General features: G+C 39.0%; 1 protein-coding gene across 2 annotated transcripts; it reads right to left on the bottom strand.

Annotated features, from left to right (window-relative positions):
- Positions 1-244: 244 nt before the first annotated feature.
- On the bottom strand, positions 245-18,067 carry UBE2Q2 (ubiquitin conjugating enzyme E2 Q2). 2 transcript variants are annotated; one of them, XM_072402016.1, is made up of 13 exons: positions 17,666-18,065; positions 10,929-11,033; positions 9,800-9,904; positions 9,086-9,142; positions 7,722-7,862; positions 6,805-6,889; positions 6,598-6,658; positions 5,626-5,716; positions 4,669-4,727; positions 4,267-4,315; positions 3,871-3,966; positions 3,706-3,772; positions 245-2,234 (listed from the first exon to the last, which is right to left on the bottom strand). In XM_072402016.1, exons 1-13 carry the CDS (start codon positions 17,822-17,824, stop codon positions 2,203-2,205), a joined length of 1,107 nt encoding a protein of 368 aa, XP_072258117.1. In that variant the 5' UTR covers positions 17,825-18,065; the 3' UTR covers positions 245-2,202. The 2 variants fall into 2 exon arrangements, with proteins under 2 accessions (XP_072258117.1, XP_072258116.1); XM_072402015.1 differs by having other exon boundaries at positions 245-3,772; positions 17,666-18,067.
- Positions 18,068-20,248: the final 2,181 nt, after the last annotated feature.

The raw sequence follows: 20,248 nt of genomic DNA, 5'->3' as shown, positions 1-20,248 counted from the left end.
TCATGTTACCTAGCAGGTTAAGGCAAAGGTAAGGAGGTAGCTTTATACACAAACCTCTTCAAATAAAAATCTATTAAACCCTTCACACCTAATACTAACCTAATCTTTAATGCCTAAGTTCCACTTAAGTTCCAACCCTGTAAAAAACTCAAGACATTTCTTTCAAATACTATTTTTATTTGACGTTTGCTGAAAGGTGTTAAACAAGCAAGAGGGAAATAATTCAGAACTCAGATTCAACAGGTTAAATCTTAAAATGGTTTAATCATAAACTTGATGCAAGTTTACAGATTACTGTACATTGCCAAATAAGTCCGCAATGAAAAAAGAAATCAAAAAACAAAAAGCATGCCAAGTCAGCAACCTTCTAAGCTCTAAAATCAATGCCATACCAGTTTGCTGGTTCCTGCCTTTTGCATGTGGTTCTATGAAAGATGTTAAACAAGGGCCCCGTGAAAACAATTTATTTTACAGGCACTAAATAATATTTGAACAGTGGGGTGTGTGGGGGTTCTAATAAAAATGTTGAAAGTATATTTTCGAGAAAGCTGCAACCGACCCCAAAACACAAAAAAAGAAAACAGTATAGGTGGGAGCTGTATGTCACATTGAAAAGTAGGCCAATCTGTTCTGCATACCAATCTTTCAAGAGATACACACATACAAGTTACAGGGAATTGGAACCTAAAGGGCTCCATATATAAAGTTTTTTGTAAAATGCTGAGAAAAACCTGGGTAGAATATAGAAGGTAATCTACAACCAGCTATATCATAAGGCAGACACGTATGGATGCAAAGCTTTAGTAAACAATGGTTCTATTCTACCTTTCACAGCTTTAGATTTGAAATGTCAGCAACTACCAGAGGGAATGCATTTCCCAATGACTATGTATATATGGTTACAGAGCAATGGAAACTAAAACTTTTGCTCTTGGTCTAAACATTGAGGGAAAAGGAAACTGACTTTTTGCCACCCCATTAAACACAAAAAAGGCATTAAATCAAGCAAAACCTCATCTTTAATCCTTACTATTCAACAAAAGGAGTAAAGTTTACTTACAAACTAAACAAATTTGGCAGGAAAAAAAAAAATTGAAAAAAAAAAAAAAAGGGCTGACAAAGGTGTTTTCTTCAAGGTCACAATGTCTTTAAAGCCCACTGTGCTTGGTAACCCAAGTCCTACGGAATTCTACATTTCAGAAATAATGCATCTTTATTCAAAAAAATGTACACACAGTTGCCAAGTCTTATGTGCCAATTCTTATTTCACAGAATTCAATTGCAACAACCCGTTAATAAAAATGCAATACTAAAAAAGAAAAAAAAAAAAAAAAAATTAGAATTCTTCTTTGACTTCAAGCTTCATAGTGATGTATTGGGGGGAAAGGGGGGATGACAGAATAAGATCATAGCCTGAACATTTAGTCCTACACAAGGAGGACTTCACAGAAGTGATTACTGTACACCTTAACGAACAGGCAAAAACGATGGCAGCGTGAACAGGATGAATTCAAACTGTAACAACTTGTAACTTAAAGCATTAAAAAAAAAAAAAAAAAAAAAAATTGAAAAGGTCTGTCGAGAGAGTAAAAAAAACAAAAAAACTTTGAGAGTTTTACCAATTCAATTTAGGAGTTAGTAAGACCCAGCAGTATTCTACATTATTTACCAGACCATTAGGCATAGATATTCAATGGCTTTTGCAAAATTTACCCTCCCTTTTGGCAATTTTCCAAATTCTAATTTTAGTTGGAGAGCCCAAGTCATTTCTTTTAACCATATCTTAAAATTTCTGTTTTAAACATATGAAACATTAGTTTGGCTTTAAATGATACTATACAAAGTACTTTATTTTTGCAGAGCAAATTCTGCAAAAAGTGAAAAAACAAAAACAAAAAAACAAACACATGAACAAATGAATTGAAAGCAATTTACAAGTCTAATAAAAGAGGAATGATGGATGCACTAAGCTAGATCTTCTGATTTAAATAGGATGATAAAATATCTGGAGTGGCCTCTTCAGTAAAGGCAGCTGCTCTCAGTCCCAGAGAAGCAGATGTGGGTCTAATATACAGGTCTGACAGTTCCTTTATCTAATAGCTAACATATGCTGTACAGAGGACCCAAGGGCAATATTGGATCTGTGTTGGAAAGTAGAAAATAAAAGTTTGTTTAAATCTTGGTCCAAAGGTGATTTTGGAGTTATCCATCTTCTTTTGGAGGAGTGTACCAGCCTGAAGAGAATAAAAAAACATGTTTAGATAAACCAAAATAAGATATTCCAAACCAGAACAAATTTTCTGCAAAAGATGTTTTTTGACTTACATATCCAGATGATTTTGAGAATATAGCTTTCCAGCAGATTATATAAATGTATATCCTTCAACAGGAAAACAAATTCGACTGCCATATCAAACTTACCAGGCCCACACTTCCGTCAGTAGATGCAAAACTAAGATGGACCACAATAAGAAAAGACTCAGACCTGTCTGCACCGTGAGTAATTATACTTGATCAATTCTCTTAGTCATTCTTTACTATAGGCAGAAGACAATGCACAAACATTTTCTAAAGGGTAAGTCAATCTGGCTACATTTACAAATGGCTCTCACAAATTACTCAAACATACCTGCATTGCCTAAATTACATACTAAAGTTGATTCATTTGCTCACAACCTCTTAGGTTCTGTAAAATGGTATATTATGCATTTCCTGTTCAGATATGTTCTTAAATACTTAGGTAAGTTTAACATACTGTACACAAAATCTTTGCATTCTTACTTTGAGCCAGCAGATGGCGCTTTAGCAACATTCATATCATCAGGCTTTCCAATTATGCTTAAAAAACTTGTTTACACTGTCAATCCAATCTAGGATTTCTCTTAAAATCAAGGTTTAAATAAGACACAGAGCAATAAATTAAACAGTCTACGCTGTACAATCTGAATCCAGCTGCTCATTGTATAGGTCTGACCCTAATCAACTGCAGCTTGGACACTCCTGCTGACCTGTGGTATCTGGCACCAAGATGCTAGCAGTAGATCCTGCTTCTGTCTGCCTTTCTGCCATGGTGCATTCCACTACCATTTCTACCTATGTGAACAATGCACATGCACCTGGCCATCAACATGAATTTAGGTCAAACATGTTTCTTGTGACCTAAACACTTTCATTGCTCCATGGTCCACTTCTAATGCTTACATATGCCCATTGTGGACAATTCTGATGGAGGAGAGATGTGGGCATAGGTATTCTGATTGGTTTGTGCCTAGGCACCTAAATTCAGTAAACAGAAATGCAATATGTGTTTAACACCTTTCTCACATGGCCAGCATTATGTTTTTGAGCATTTTGTGCTACAGTACTCATACCAAGAATGCCTACGACCCCTTGATAACCACTGCATACCAGGAACTCACAGGACTGTTTTCATGTTCTAACCTGAGTCCTACACCTAAAAATGTGGCTTCTATGAAAGACATTGTTTTCCACCCAACCATTTTTCCTGCTTCCTACATGTCACCAAGAATTGACTGTTGACATGCTGACAAATATATCCTAAAACAAGCATCATTGTGAGATTTTTTACTTAACCTAAAACTATCTTTTTTTCTTTCAATTGGATAGAACAAAGCCAAAATAGTTTTCCTAAAACTAGCAAATTTTGCCAAAAAAGAGCTAGACACATTTTTATTATGACAGTACCATTTTTCTCGTGGATCTGTACTAGGGATTTGTAGGATTGCTGTGCTCGAGCAAGGTTGTACTGATTCTAAAAAGAGAAAAAAAATGTATAATGAAGTATATGTATAAAATACATGCATAAAAAGATTCATACACACCAATAACATAGCCGTCATAAAGACCCACCTTGTTGGCTCCAAATTGCACACGTGCTTTTCCTTTAACCAGGGTAGCATTGATTTGCATGATAACAGATTCTATTGAGTAGGCACTGCTCCAGCCCTAAAAAGAGACATAAGAACATAAACAATGTCAGACAAAAGCTTGTTCCCACAATATAAAATGACAAACTTTAGCAGCCATTAGCACAACCATGACAGACATACCTGCCAAACAAAATCACAGATGCCGATTCTCTTGTAAGAGAAAGAAAAATGCCCAATCGCAAGCAATGCTTGTTAACCAGAGCACTATTTAGCCTTGAATACTTATACTGAGCCATTTAGGGGCAACTTGACCCAATCCGGCATGTAAACATTTTTCAAAAAACATTTCTCCAGAGAAATACACCACATTATCTACCTGTTTAGTGAGAAGCTCCATGCAGAGGGCACCTCCACCCAGAACATACCTGAATCAAAAGAAAAATACAAGTTTGACACAAGGGACATAAACAGTTTGCTTTTCTAATTATAGTGCTTTAACAGACAAATCACAGATATTATAAATTATAATACCAGTTGCTTGGCAGTCTGTGGCTGGAGTCACAAATGCAATACAGCATTGAGAAGCAGCCAAAAATCTTTGACCTGCATTTTTTTTCAGGTCTGTCTCGAATTAAAACTATTTGAGCAACCTGACAGCTAATCACCTGAGCATTTATTTATACCAGGCTTTATAGTCCTCCTGAAGTAGAATCACATCCTCATACAAGCAATACAGTGACAGTAAAAAGTAAATGGTCCATAATGCCCTAATACTCACCCTCCGGACAGTACTGGTGACACCACTCTTACAAAAGGAGGATCAAAAGGAAAATTGTCCTGTGGTGGAAAATAATAGATAAATCTTACTTATAGAAACCGATCAAAGGCAACATAAAACACTATTTTCAGTTACCAAGTAGTCATAAAACAGACTTGGCACAGGTAAAGGCTTGAATCCAACTAGCCAACATTTATATATCCACTAGCCGGCGTTGTCTGTGTATTTATTTATTGCAATCTTATATTATAGAGGAAAAGGAATCAAATAAAGCTGTAGTGACAATCAAAAGGCACACTGTCACTAATACATACACACAAATATACCTCTGAAATACAGCACAGCGCTGTACAAAGATGACTGGTGCACTCACATAAGTCTCAGTCATATGTATAGCAAGTTTGGTTGGAATGTCTCCATGCGTTTTTCGTGTCATGGTGGAACATACATCCAAAATATATATACACATACACACACATATACACACACACACACACACATATATATATATATATATAGCTCTGATATATACCATAGTGCTGTACAATGAAACACTTAGCTTTACCCATCAGTCTCTGTACAGAGGAGCTGACACTCTAATGTCCACCCACAGTCACACACTAATAACATACATTTATATACCTCTGACATATACCACAGTGCTGTACAAAGATCAGCTGCATCATATGTCCAGCAAGTTTGGTTTAAATGTCTCGATGTGTTTCCGAGTGATGGTGGAACATAGCAAGTTTGGATGAATTATCTTCATGCATTTTCTAGTGATGACATACACACTTCCAAATATAGCTCTGACATACAGCACAGCACTGTACAAAGATGACTGGTGCACTCACATGAGTCTAAGTCATATGTATGGCAAGTTTGGTTAAAATGTCTCCATGCGTTTTCAAGTGATGGTGGAACACACATACATACAATTTTATATATATAGATTACCTTAAAGGAAAAATTCAGTAAAATGCTGTCTATGCCTTCTTTTTCTTTTAAGACCAAAAGGTCACTATGTAATGGGCTGTCTGGGTCAACCCTGGAAGAAAAAACAAAAAATCTCCTTTAAAAATCATTTATTACCAAATGCAAACACCTACAAATACCAGATCTGAAGCAGAAGAAACAGATCAATGGTGCCAAACCTGACTGGTTGACAAGCAGTGCTGAAAGGTAGAGAGAATGAGGTAAAATGAAAACATATTGTAAATGACATCACATATTTTAAGAACTTTATAGTAAATTTATATTATATATATATATATAGCTCTGATATATACCATAGTGCTGTACAATGAAACACTTAGCTTTACCCATCAGTCTCTGTACAGAGGAGCTGACACTCTAATGTCCACCCACAGTCACACACTAATAACATACATTTATATACCTCTGACATATACCACAGTGCTGTACAAAGATCAGCTGCATCATATGTCCAGCAAGTTTGGTTTAAATGTCTCGATGTGTTTCCGAGTGATGGTGGAACATAGCAAGTTTGGATGAATTATCTTCATGCATTTTCTAGTGATGACATACACACTTCCAAATATAGCTCTGACATACAGCACAGCACTGTACAAAGATGACTGGTGCACTCACATGAGTCTAGAGAATGAGGTAAAATGAAAACATATTGTAAATGACATCACATATTTTAAGAACTTTATAGTAAATTTATATTATATATATATATATATATATATATATATATATATATATATATATATATATATATATATATATATATATTCATTCTGAACACGTACAAGAAAATGCGTGTACAGAACTTCTTTTATCAATGATTTTTGTGTTGCTGAAGTTTACACTGGGAGGGAGAGGGAAAAAAAAAACAAAAAAAACAAGTGCCTAATGCTAGAGGTGATTAGAGGTCAATAAGAAGTTAAGGAAAACTCTTACTTAAGCAGTTTGACATGCCACTCGTACAGGCTGTCACTTACAAGTTCCACTGAATAAATTCCTGAAATGAGAAAAAGAAAAAAAATCAATTAAACAAAATCTATATTGTTTAGTTATTAAAATGTTTTTAATGTTATATTTGCACACACCATATGTGTATGTATATATATTATTTCATTCCCACAAACCAAAAAAAAACACACAAACCTGTTTTATAACTCTGTGATCTGTATATATCCCTGAGCTCTTTCATAAGACGGTCAGAAGCTTGCACGGATCCGGACACTGCACCCTAAGACAAGGAAGGTGATAATAAAAAAAAATTAAAACTAATCAAATTCTCCTGTAGATTGCCATTCATTTTTCCTTTTTTATTCCCCCCCTCCCCTTCTATTCGATTTTAAGCTTTTTTAGTCAGGATCTTCTCCTCCTGTGTGATTGTTATTTGCTACCCCTACTTAGAAGAAGTAAACTGAAAAACACTTACTGCAGCGCAGTCGATCGCTTCAGAGGTCTCTTCCATCGGAGCCCACATTGTCCTGGCACCCACCTCCGAGCTGGCACGCTGCCATCTTCACCTCTTTTTCCTACGTCAGCAGACCCAGGGGCGAGATCGAGTGACGTAGGATGGAAAAAACTTGTTGATCTCACTGTGCATGCGTGAGATCCGCAATTGTTTTCGCTTTTTATGAAAAGGCTGGGGATGCTCAGAAAATGCTCGCACATACGCATAAGAAGCACCCAAGAGCCACCCCAGGAAGCATGACGTAGGTATGCCGGGAGGCTTTGCGCTCCCATTCATTCTCAGTCACCTAGGCGATAGAGAATTAGGGTGCAGTGCTGCACCTTTTTTTTTTTTTTTAATTAAAAAAAAGGGTGTTGCATTTAAAAACAAACAGAATTTTTACTTTACATAAAAGGGTTGTCTTCCCTTTTATGTAAAGTGAAATGTCTTAGTTTAGGCACGCTTAATTACACAGCGCTGCGTAATATGTTGGTGCTATATAAAAACATTTTAATAATAATTGTTCTCAATCACAGTCTGCAAAAAGTTTTCACATTTGAATGGAACTACATCTCTACTTCTTGATGCCCAATATTTGCCAATTGCAAGAACCACTCACGTTAAGGTGATCCTGTCTTTGATTCTTTCGTATCTTCTCCAGAATGGCAAGATTTTCTTTTTCAATGCCTTCATCCTCCGACTTTTTGCCATCAACTGGCTCTTCCTCCTTCATGTCATAATGATCCAAATCCTCAATATCCTTATTAAAAAAAACAAAAACAAAAAAAAAAACAAAAACTTTATATGTTTATATTTTACATCATGGACAATATTCACTGATTAATGGGCCCATTCACACTATCTACTTGCAGCTCAATTTGGCATCACATTGAAACCACCTCTAGAAAGTGCACCGTGTTGCAAAAATGCAGAAAGAGCTTTTTTTTTTTTTATTTATTTCTTCTAGAATAAACTGATGATGAATCTATTGATGAAAATTCCTTGAATTTGTTCCTTTAATGAAGCTTTAGTGCAAAACACATCAAGAACAGGGATAATATAAGAGATGTATAAAAAGATTAAATGAAAATTGGTAAATTATCAGGATCGGTCGATGTTAAATAGAAATTATTAATGAAAGTATTTTTATGTGATTTGAAAATGAATTATAATTATGCTTTTATAAAAAGTGTTACATCGAATTATTGTGGAGTACTGTAAAAGAAATGTTTGTATCTTGAATTTTACAATCGAGGATGTGGTACTTTTTTTATTTTTTATTTTATTTATTTTTTTTTTTTTACAAACAATGCTAGGAGCATTATACTTATTTAGGAACTTATTTTGCATGCAGTGGTATTCTATTTCAAAAACTGGACACATACAAAAAATGTATTTTTTATGTTAACAGTTCCAGCATTCTTACAGTAAATAGCTACAGTATTAAACACAGCTCTTGAACATAAAGCAACAGTCCAGAGATTAGAAAGGTCGGTTAATAATATAAGAGGAGCCTGTGCAGGCAATGTTTGTCCACACCAATTTTGAAAAAAACAAAAACAAAAAAACACCACAATTAAATAGTAAAGTAACGGCTACTTCTTAAGGAAAATAATTGTGGTTAAAGGTTAATTACCGACATGTGCACACATTCTTGTTTATGCACCACACAAGTTAACTTGGCTGCCAGGTGAGAAATATAAAGCATAGAATACACATTACAGGATGGGACTGGCAGCCACTGGATAAAGGTTACAATACTGTAAATATCCCTCGTTTTTCATGTCTAATTTAGGTCCCCAGCCCTGTCCTTTTTTGGATTGTTGCACATTTGTTCCTCATTTATAGTCTAGCTTCTTTTATGGTTTATTTTATTTGCCCTGTGATAATCTAATTTATATTGTTCACTCAAACAGGCTGAAGGAAAAAAAAAGGAAAAAATAAGTTCCAGAAGTGTACATTGGTAGTCTTTGTATTTCTTACCTCTCCCATGTCTTCCTCCTCCTCCTCTTCAGATGTGACTTCCTCTGTTGTGCCATTCTGCAAAAATTACAAAGTAATTGAGCAATTATATTAGACTTACGTATTGCAATAACCAGTATGCATGGGGTTTCCAAGCTAAATTTGTGAAATGCCATTTTGATCATCCAGAACGATGTCAATAGCAAACTTGTGATCTTTTATTCTGTCATGGAGGCAAGACAAGTACTGTATGTAAACTGAGCTCGGTTCACATTGTATAGAAGCAGAAAGATGCACAAGTTTTACTGCAGAAGCAACATAGCAGGCCTGATAGAGCCAGATCTTGGCAAGGCCTTGCATGTTACAGCCCATGAAAAGTCTGCTTCACGTGCACCGTGTATTTAATTCAAAGGAATATTGTGTGTCTTTCCACCAAGGTTGAAGCCCTCTACATGCAGCGATTAGCTACCAATAGTGTTAAGGAAATTGTTAGTGACTAAAGTATATCTTTAGACATAATTCAAGAACATAGACATAGAAAAAAAGGTATAGACACCAAGTACAAAATAAATAAATCAGGTATGAGGAGTAGATCTGCTATTTTTTTTATTTTTTTTATTATTTATTTCAATATCTTTACTTAATTTCCACAGTACTATGACTTCTCTCAACTAGAACTTACTCTTATACAACATTTCACAAGAACTTTTAGATGTGTCTAGGAAACGATAATACCTGTCCTGTAGGCAGAGGCTGATCTAGCATTTCAACATCAGGATGCTGTGGGAGGTTGTACAATCTGCACAGGTCACAAATCAATCGCTTCAGCTGCTGCAAGAGCTACAGAAAACAAGAATACAAACAACTGTTAAATAATTATAAAAGAATATATATATTTTTTTCTTTTGTTTTAGTAACATTACTGCAAACTTTGTTTCTTTGCTTGTATTCTGAAAAAAATATAGATGGGATTTTCCAGTATTTCAACTGCTGGTTTCTGTAATGAGGTTCCTCCCTTTAACAGATGTCTTTGTATGGCATTGGGTAAAGGTACATGTACTTTCCAGCAGAGTATCTTGCTTACCCAAAGATGTGTTAGAACTTTGCAAGTATCTAATCTAACTTAACACCATGCCGAGGTGCAAGGCTTTTTTATGCCCTTGCAACTTGTGATAAGGATAAACTCCCAATAATTTTGCTACTACACATTAAATATTTTGGGAACATGAGCAACAGTTTGCAATAAAGTTGGCCAGTATCAAATAATTAAATCAAAATGCGGGATGTCAAAGCCAATAAACAAAAATATGCAGGCTATTGTTAATTGTCACAAAACAAATAATGTACCAAATATAACCAGGCATTAGGCAAAAAAAATGTATAGAAGTAGCAAATAAGCCCATGGTTTGATCTGTTTAGCAATCGTGTCTCCACAGTGACAGGATTGCTTTACAAGACACAGCAGAGAGGAAACTCCTCATCTGCTTGTATCTGTTGCCTCCGAACTGGCTGGTTGAGCCATGAAAAAATCTTGCTGGAGACTTACATTCTACAAAGTTTTTTTTTTTGTTTTTTATTTTTTAGGGAGGAAGCCCGCACCCCTCTCATCCAGCTGGCAACAGAGCACCACTTAAAAATAGGTCAGCGTTTGCCTTTGCACATACATAAAAAGCTTTCAGCTGAAGAGTTCAAGCCAATGGCAATATTTCTGGTGAGGCACGGGGCTTAAAGCACAAAATTAAAGAAAAGTTTTCCTATTGTAAAATATAGCACCAGCTGACTAAGAAGTCTGCACATTGGAATTTGGAAACAGAGCCATGAGTTTTACATGACAGTACCAGTAGGCAAGCTCTGATTAACTCACCAATGTGTTACTTTTTTTAATGTCCTCCAAGCGCTCTAAAACTGAAGTCAGATTTGGGTCATCTGATTCTACAAACCATATTGGTGCAGCGGAAGGGTAGGACTCCTACAAAGAGAAAAAAAAGTAAGTTTTGAAAAAGTTTTAAATGGAGTAAAAAGTAACACTTAACCCACCTAGCAGTTATCCCGAGTGTGACTCAGGGTGGAATTTACCTGCAAATAGCAGGAATCCCGGGTCACACTTGGGGTAGCAGAAAATCACCCTTTACCTGTACCCCACTATCCAGCGGCGCCCCGCTCCATCGCCGTCTGGCTTCAGCATCATCTCTTTCAGGTGATGCGGATAGCGTCGGTACGTTCGGGGGGTGTGGCCGGGTGGGAAATTTACAAGCAGATTACAATGTAATCTGCTTTTAAATGCTTTTTACAGTGAAAAACAACATAATAAATAAAACATGTACAAGTACATCTAGTAATGTATAAATCATTATTGCCCAGTGCTCTGATTTACATTTTGCACCTTTACACCTTGATCTGAAAATTGTTGAACTTTTGGTGGCTCATTTCATCATTTCCTGAATGTATAGCTTGATCACTTTGTCTTTGACCTTAAACGTTCCTGACTGCTTACTGGACACTTGATCACATGGCATCCAAAAGGCATATCGCCAGCGCAAGCGCTGTTTTTAAAATTTGGTGTGAAAACTTACATGCCGTATCAATCCCCAACTGCCTACATCTGGATCATATACACTGGAAAATGGACGATTCAACCTCAGGTATAGCAGCTATAGATTGGCAACATCTTCAGTGCTATCGCTCATTGATCCATTGCTAGGTCAGGGCTATTGTGTCACCAACTGATAACTTCTACACATCTCCTGAGCTTTATGAATTTCTTCTGCAACACAAAACAGACGCCTATGGAACAGTTAGGGCTAACCAAAATCCATGCAAGAAAGCTGAAGGAACCGGATTATCGATGGCCAGATTTTTGAATGTCAACCTGTATGTTTATCTTATACAAAGATTACAAAGTGCTTCCACTTACACCAGCAGTCATTTATGTTGCCACAAACCTTGTGCTAGCAAGTCAACGATTATGGCATAATACTGAACATCAGTTTTAGGGTTTCTTATGGTTACAACCAATCAGCCTGCCCAGCTAAATCCAGAGGAGAGCAAATGACATTGATGAAAAAAACATGAAATAGATATTCTGTCCTTCACTGTTTCCTCACACTATTTACTCAATACCAGATTAGAATTAGTCTAATTATTATTGGGGTTAGTCAGGTTCAAAATATATAAAACATATTTAATATTACGCTATTACAACTTGGCTATTTTTCAGATCCTTAAACTTTTTCTAATTTTCATGGCTTATCTAGTAGATCTTTGAATTGTAAATATACAAGTTGAAGTGCTATTCATTTTGAATGACACCAAAGTGTCCTAAGTCAACACTTTCTGCATATGCAAGGTTCTGTTCTGTTTCGATCTTTACCACTTTCTCAGTTTAGAACATATTCTGGCTATTTAATGTGAGTGGCATTGAGAGATTAAAGCACTTGAGTGGGTCAAATAGAAAAACATTCAGTTTAACTCTCCAATACATGGTAAGGTGTCCATGGAACTTATGCATGGGTGTAAAAAGATTCAGTATGTCTTCCTGATAAATGCAAATATCTCAATTTTTCATCCACTTTAAAAACACTAAAGTTCAGAAATATGACATGACAATTTAAACAAGCTAGTAACTTCCCTGATTATTTTTCCACAGATATGGTGCAGAGTGACGGTTGTCACCATAGGACAGGAAATATGTTACTGACAGGATAGGTAAATGCAGCCACCAAATCTAAAGACTAGTAAACTGCAATATTTGGCATTTTGTTTTGTTGTTTAGATATACTTTGAAGCAAACTACATAAGTTTACTGTTTTGCCTGTGAACATTTTGCTAGCTTTTACTGCACTCAGAAAGTCAGCATTGTGTACAATGAGTTCCGCAATGGCAGCTCCCATCGTCTCAATGGCAGGTTTATAACACAGAGGGACCATTGGGACTTTAACAGGTCATGTGACTAGGAACGTCTGGACTAGTCCGTTTACAGGAAGGCAGCTTTTACAAGGGAGATGACGAGACCTCTGCTCTAAAAGGGGACTTCCACTATTAAAAAAAAATCCCCCCATGCCCAAAAAAACCAAACACAGTAGGATCTTTGCCAAGTTCAACAATCAACAAACAATGATGCAGTTATGGCAACTAAACACCAACACTCTAAGTCCATCAGCTAAGGAATTTGGGAAGCATCCGCACAAATTCTGACTTTGTTGACCAGTTTATTTTGTGCCTTTTCTGGAGTGCCACTGTCACACACAGTAATACCTGTCACTTCAATTTAAACAGCTTGAGAATCAGGAAAAATCTGTTAAAGAAATCTCACCTCCCACAAAAATTAGGAATAAAAATGTCCAAAAGAATTTAATACCTGGGCATCACAAAATAAAATATAAGACATGTTTAATAGTTTATTATATTTAGAGAAACTTGTCCAACATCTTCATTGTTTTTAAAGGGGGAATTAGGGTAAATTGTAAAACAGAGCTGTTTCATTAGCAGCTAAATCATAAAATATAAGAAATAGGAGTGTGAAGATTAAACATATAATACAAGCAAGGAGTAATGGAAGGATTGCGGGGGTCCAAATTTTGTAACCCCTAAGATCTAGGGAAGCCTTTCTCTACTCTCTCCAAACACTGCAAAAGGTTCAATCAGACAAAAACATTCAGAAACAGTTTTTTTTGCTAGTTTTAACCAGTATCAGTGTGCAGAATTCACCCTCTTGCGTGCTAAACTAGGCACGAAGTACTATGAAGCCAGCATTGTATTTCTACATTTTGGTGATCATACTAAAGGCTCACCCAATGCATGGTTGGTTGCTAAATGCCAACCAAAATGTTTGCTCTATAAAGGTAACTGAACAAGGGGATTTACTGATTTGCAATGCCAACTTGAAAGTACATCTTGATAAACAATTGGTCACAGCATGTCTTAAGCTACAAACACACGTCAGATTTTTATCGCCCGATAATCGGCATCGGCCAATTATCGGGCGAAAATCTGCCGTGTGTACAGTCGGTGTCGTCCATCGTCCGGACGACCGACCTGCCGGATCCACGGACGATGGACGACAGCCGATCCTAATGAAAGTGAAGGGGAGAGCACGCAGCAGGGTGCCGCTCCGTCTCTCTCCCCCCTCCCCTCTCCATAGAGCATGAACGGTGCTGTATGTACAGCACCGTTCATGCATCGTGGGCTCCCTTGTCGTTGGAAAGGATCGTGAAAGATCCTTTCCAACGACAAAAATTGGCAGTGTGTACGCAGCTTTAGGCTACGTACACTTGTACAATGGTTCTTGTCAGATTATCTGCTCAGGGCGGATATCAGAAGAGAATCTTGCGTGTACAGTGCTCGTCGTCCCATCGTCTGAACGACCATCCTGGTGGATCCACGGACGACGAACAATCGTAAGGCAAGCGTAGGGGAGAGAGTGCGGCAGGGTGCCAATCCGTCATTTTCCCCCTCCCCTTTTCATAAGGAAAAACGCGCTGTATGTACAGCACTCCATGTATCGTGCAGTCATTTGTAGTTGGAAAGGATTGTGAGAAATTCTTTCCAAGGGCAATCATTGTACATGTGTACTTAGCCTAAGGCATTCCTTGTTGATCTTGAAGTTATCTTTTGTATGCCTGGGGGGCATAAAAAACAAAAACACAGTAGGTATGAAGTGCAGGCTGTAGCAGGCTCCAGAACCCTCCCCCTAGCAAAGAGTAGCATGCTTCCTGTATCTCAGAGTGCTGGTCACTGAGGAAGACCAACATAGGGACTGGTCATAGAAAATTTTGGGGGGGCAGAGCCGAACCTTGTTGTGTTGGAGATTTGCCCTCCGGAACAGTGCAGGGTTAAGCTGGATACAGGGAGTAACCCCTGCAAATACAATGTAATACGCAACAATAAAAAACAGGATCTAAATAATGACTCTGTAAGTACTTATTTTCTAAATGAAAAGTATTACTGGCCAGGTAAATATTTAGATTTTTTACTTTTTTCCCCAAAAAGTTGTTTCATTTATAGTTAAAAAATAACTCATCTCTGAAGGAGGTTCCCATTGGATGATATTCTCTTTAGCAGTCATAGTGCCCTGTAAATTTGTCAATAATAAATATGCTTCAAACTATTTTAATTTGCCTTTAGAGTGATGCTGTCAGTAATGCTAAAAACGACCTGAAAAAAAAGAGATATTTATTAATCTTTTCAGTGGGTGGTAAAAAAACCCTTCCCTGTAGTAAAATGCTGCAGGCTCTGGTACTAAGGTTCCTCCCTCCCATACATTCCCCCAACAGGACACAATAGTGACAGGGAGGAAGATCACATATCCATCACACCAGATAGCTTACTAGAAAGAGGAGTATTAAATCTCTTCCTCTTACAGGCCAATTGTCTCCATACAGCCCATTGTAGGCTGTGATGTGAACAGGGGACCAAGAAAGTTTCCGTGAGATCCTGGTCTGTGACTTTCTACATTCGATGTCTGAAGATCATTGGAACTGGCTGCTGTACACAAAAACCAAAAGGGGAGCTGGAACATTAATAACTGTGTCCCCATAATATTATCAAACTGTGAATATTAAAGCTCAGCACCAAAGGCACAAAATAAACTGTAAGTCCGCAAAGTCGGTGCCTCTGCCTACATTACTGGACCCAGACAAGGGCCACCCCAGTGATGAAGAATTTAGAGATGTAACGTGTCCTGTGTCATGGCTGCAGCACACCGAACTACTTCACTGCTCAAATCCTGCCAAAGGTTTTTTTTTTTTTTATATACCCCATCAAACTTTTAACACATTAATATACTGTGTGCTTCCCAGACCCTTTTAGCTGGGCGCACCACCTGGCACTTTTCAGTAACTACCCGGCTCTTTTTGGGTGGTAACTGAAGAGCTGGGTCACAATACAGGGGCTGCCACCCACCTACAATTTCCTCTCACCCGGCTTCAAAAAAATTTCTGGGTTGAACACCAACTTGTCTTTTTTAAATATTTGTAAATTTGTGTCCAGCAAGATAGCTGCAGAACTAAAGTTATAAATAGACGATCAGGCGGGTCATTATTGTAGAATGCGACAGGTGGTGTCCCTTCAGCAAGAACCTCTCACCCGCCTGATCAATCCTGATTTCTGAAATCAAAGTTTTGGTTGCCAGGTAAACCCGGCCTCCCTTGTGACTGCCAGGAAAAAAACTCCTGCCCACGAGTTGCATGATGCCGGCACAACCAATCAAGATGGCCAAAGATTGTCCCTGAGAAGAAATAGAGAAGAATGATGATGGCGCTCTGCAATAGAATGCCAAGAGGCAAGGGGAGCAGTTTTAAGCACTATTAGGGTGACACCTATAATGCTTTGGCATGGTCAACGAGCCTCCTTAGAGATTATTAAGAGCATTTATAGGGGGTGGTGGCAATGGAATATACACCATGCATTACCATTATATTGTATTTATATAGTACCAACATATTGTGCAGCACTGTACAAAGTCCATAGTCATGCCACTAGCTCAGAGGAGCTCACAATCTAATAGTGTTCTCCCCAGCCCCTTTTAGCCGGGCATATCACCCAGCTGTTTTTGGGTGGCTACTAAAGAGTTTGGTCACAAACCACCAACCACCCACCAACAATTTCTTCCCACCCGGCTTAAAAAAAAATTCCCATACCATAGTCCTATGTCACTAACACAGTAAGGTCAATTTTGGGGAAACCAATTACCCTAACTGCATGTGGGAAGAAACAAAGTACCCGCAGGAAATCCATGCAAACACAGAGAGAACAATGGTTTTTTTTTTTTTGTACACCTGAAGATGGGAAGTAGACCATGGAGATGGGAACATGTGCATTATAAGATCGAGTATAGTAGTCGCCAACCTTTTCGGTCCCGAAGATCACTAAAATTTACTGGCTCCGGACCACACATGCACGGGGAGCCAGGTGTAACTCAAAGGGGGAGAAATGGTCCCCCCATGGTGACATCATGCTGCCAGAACCCCACCCACTCTCCTATCACAGATCTGAGCCTGTAATGGGGGAGGGGGGCAGGTTATGTCCAGGGACACAACCAGCCCAACTCCCCGAGCCAGGGATCTGTACGGGGCACATGGTCCACAGCTCTTGCCGTTGAGCCGCAGACCACCAGTAGGCGACTGCTGATCTAGTACACATGCGCCTGATACGTATTGGTACACATGCGCAAATCCACTACCAGTATTGCCCACTGATCTGTAATTGGCTGGATCATTATCCCCACTTCCAATCAGAAACACCCAATAGTTCCCACACACCATACAACCTATATACGCTCAGTCAATATTTACCAATCTGTAATAGAGGTGTGGATCTATCTACAAGTATTTGGGGTTTTGTTACATTGCTCCTGCCATAGTTGCTGATAATAGAAGAGGGTGACATTTCCATGGATTGGAAGTTTGTAAACAAAGCAGGTGGGGTGATCCCTGTGTGTGGTATGAATGTGGTATGAATGTGGAGGATTCCCCCCCCATGTGTATACATCCCCGGCTGGTAAGAGCCCCGATATCCACCATTGTGTACAGGAATATGAAGTACCCCGGTGGTATTCCCCTGTAGCTGTACACAGAGCCGCCCATTGTGGCCCCGCATTCTCACCGTAATGTTGCAGTGGATGGTCAGGGCCCCCCCGGTGCTCTGGATGAACACACAGTGCAGCTCGTCCAGCCTCCAGCTGATGATCCGGAACCTCTCGTGCTCCTTCCCGAAAATAGACTCGAGGAGCCGCAGCTCGGCCTTTAGCCCAGAGACCGACATCTTGGCCTCATTTCCGCCCGGCGGAGGCCCGAGGAGACAGCGGGGTCATGCCCGGGGCCCGAGCTCTCCGCCCGGCCTGTACATAAGATGGCGACGGCCTGGCTTTGTGTGCGAAGCGACGCTACCGAGGGCTACGGATCGGGAGGCTTCCGGCGCAATTACGTCACGGACGGGGCACTACCGAAAGGAACCACACTTGCGCACTGTTGTCAATCTCCGACAACCACCAGGCATGCGTGAATTAAATGCCCGCCTGCTGGAGCGCAGTGCGCAGGCGCGGGATCCTGTGAAGTCCCGCCAGGGTTACTTCAGCGTCCAACATCCTCAGCAGAAGAGGAGGGGCAAGTGATTCGGTCACATGAACCAATAGAGAATAAAGAATTTAAAGTGGGCCTTTCACTAAAAATGGCTGGTCTAACCCACATAGCCTGGGCCCATCCCCCGTCACCAAATCACCCACAGAAAAGTTCTAATTATACCCATCGTACCTGACAAGTCACCATCCTTGCCCGAAGATTCCTATGGAACGCATAGGAAATTCAGGGCAGGGTCCTCTCCTCCTCCTGTGTCACTGTAACTGGCTGTTATTTGCTACCCCTATTTATTGTACAGTGCTGCTAATATGTTGGCGCTATATAAATCCTGTTTATTGATATTAATAATAACAATAATAATAAAAATAATAATAATAGTAAAGCAAGGCTGTGAAATCTCAGGAGAAAGTGCTTACCCGATTGACCGAAGCGTCTCTTCCCAACATTTCACCCGCCCTGCGTTGCACAGAAATCCTTCTAAAAATAAGATGAGGCGGTGCCCACTGATTTTATTATTACTGTTACTGTAAATTAAATCAATGGAATAACCTGAAAGAAGTTGGACATTTTTACTGCAATATTTATGCAATATAGCAAGCGGCCAGCACACGTTTACCTGCTGGTTTAACCAATGCCAGCTACCAGGAAATACACCTGCCTATAGTATGCCATGAGACATTTACCTAGGTCAGGGGCCTGCAACCTGCGGCCCTGGAGCCGCATGCGGCTCTTCAGCCTCTTTGTTGTGGCTCCCTTCGGCTGCCGCGGGGAGATCTCTGATGGGGGATCCCCTTCCTCCCAAGACACTGCGGAGGAGGAGGATTCCCTATCCGGAGTTCTAATGAAAAAAATCTACCAGTGAAATAAATCTACCACGGGGCGTGTACAAATGGGTGTGTACAATGACATCCCCCTCCTTTGAACCCCAATTCCTCTGGAATGGGGAGATGTACAAAACCAAAAATGTAGGTGTAAGTGGGGGACACCTGTGGCTAACACCCCCTAAAATTTAATTGTTAGGCTATCATCAGAACATAAAGAACTCTGCCCATCAAAAAAATCTACCGTTACACATTGCTGGAGGCACCTGAACCCCAATTTCTCTGGAACAGGAAGGGGGTACAGGTGAACAAAATTAGAGGTGCAAGTGGGGGACACCTGTGGCTAACACCTCCTAAAAACTCCACCCATCAAAAAACCCCTACCCTGTTACACATTGTTGGAGGCTTCTAGCACCTAAACCCCAATTTATCTGGAAACATTACTAAAATATTCTCTTTGGTTTCACTACAATGGCAAATTGCGGGTCAATGTAGATTGAGATTGTCTGTACCTGTATATCACTACAGAATTATTGTTACATTTTGAAGTATAGTACTTATTCCCATAGGGTCAGACGGTTTTTACCCGGATTCCTACTCATGGTGTGGGATAACAATGCCATATCATGAATGGATTTCCTAAAAGTCATTAGCTATTGTCAGCAAATGTTTACAATCCTGGACCAGATCCATTCCAAGTTTGCTGGGTTACCCAGCTTCACTGATGAAAGTGTATTCTTTCCAGCCTTGGAGAGCTTTAAAAAATCAGGGCTAATTATTAAAAAGAGGAAAAAAAGGTTATTAATGAATTAAAAGTCCTCAGCCGTGATGGGAGCAGTGTGCTGTTCTATGGAGAAGTTAGGCAAATATCAAAACGACTTAAAGGAATAAATTCTTTTTGACCACAGAAATTCAGATTTCCTGCAGCTTGTACATGTTTTCTCTTCCTGTAATGTGCACCTTTTGTAAATTCTGGATAAATGCCCCATGGATTCATGTTCCAGCAACTGAATGTCAGTTTTACACCCATAACTATCAGGTATTGAGACTTGTTATATATCAGGAATGAACCTATGCCATTTTAAATACATTTTCAGACTTCTTATAAGGTAAAAATGTTTGGCAATATAGGCTAAGTGGCTAAGGATATAAGGTAACTAGTATTGGTTACTGGTAAATCTACAATGCAACAAAACAAATAAATAAAATGCAGGTACCCTCCTGAAATACTTTATAAAGGCCTGACAATCAGCATCTACTTTCTAAACTTCTAAAACTTTCTAAAGATG

This window comes from Pyxicephalus adspersus, chromosome 2 (genome assembly GCF_032062135.1).
Source record: "Pyxicephalus adspersus chromosome 2, UCB_Pads_2.0, whole genome shotgun sequence".
Lineage (NCBI taxonomy): Eukaryota > Metazoa > Chordata > Amphibia > Anura > Pyxicephalidae > Pyxicephalus > Pyxicephalus adspersus.
The sequence above is the reverse complement of the archived record's forward strand: the minus strand, read 5'-3'. Positions and strand labels throughout refer to the sequence as shown.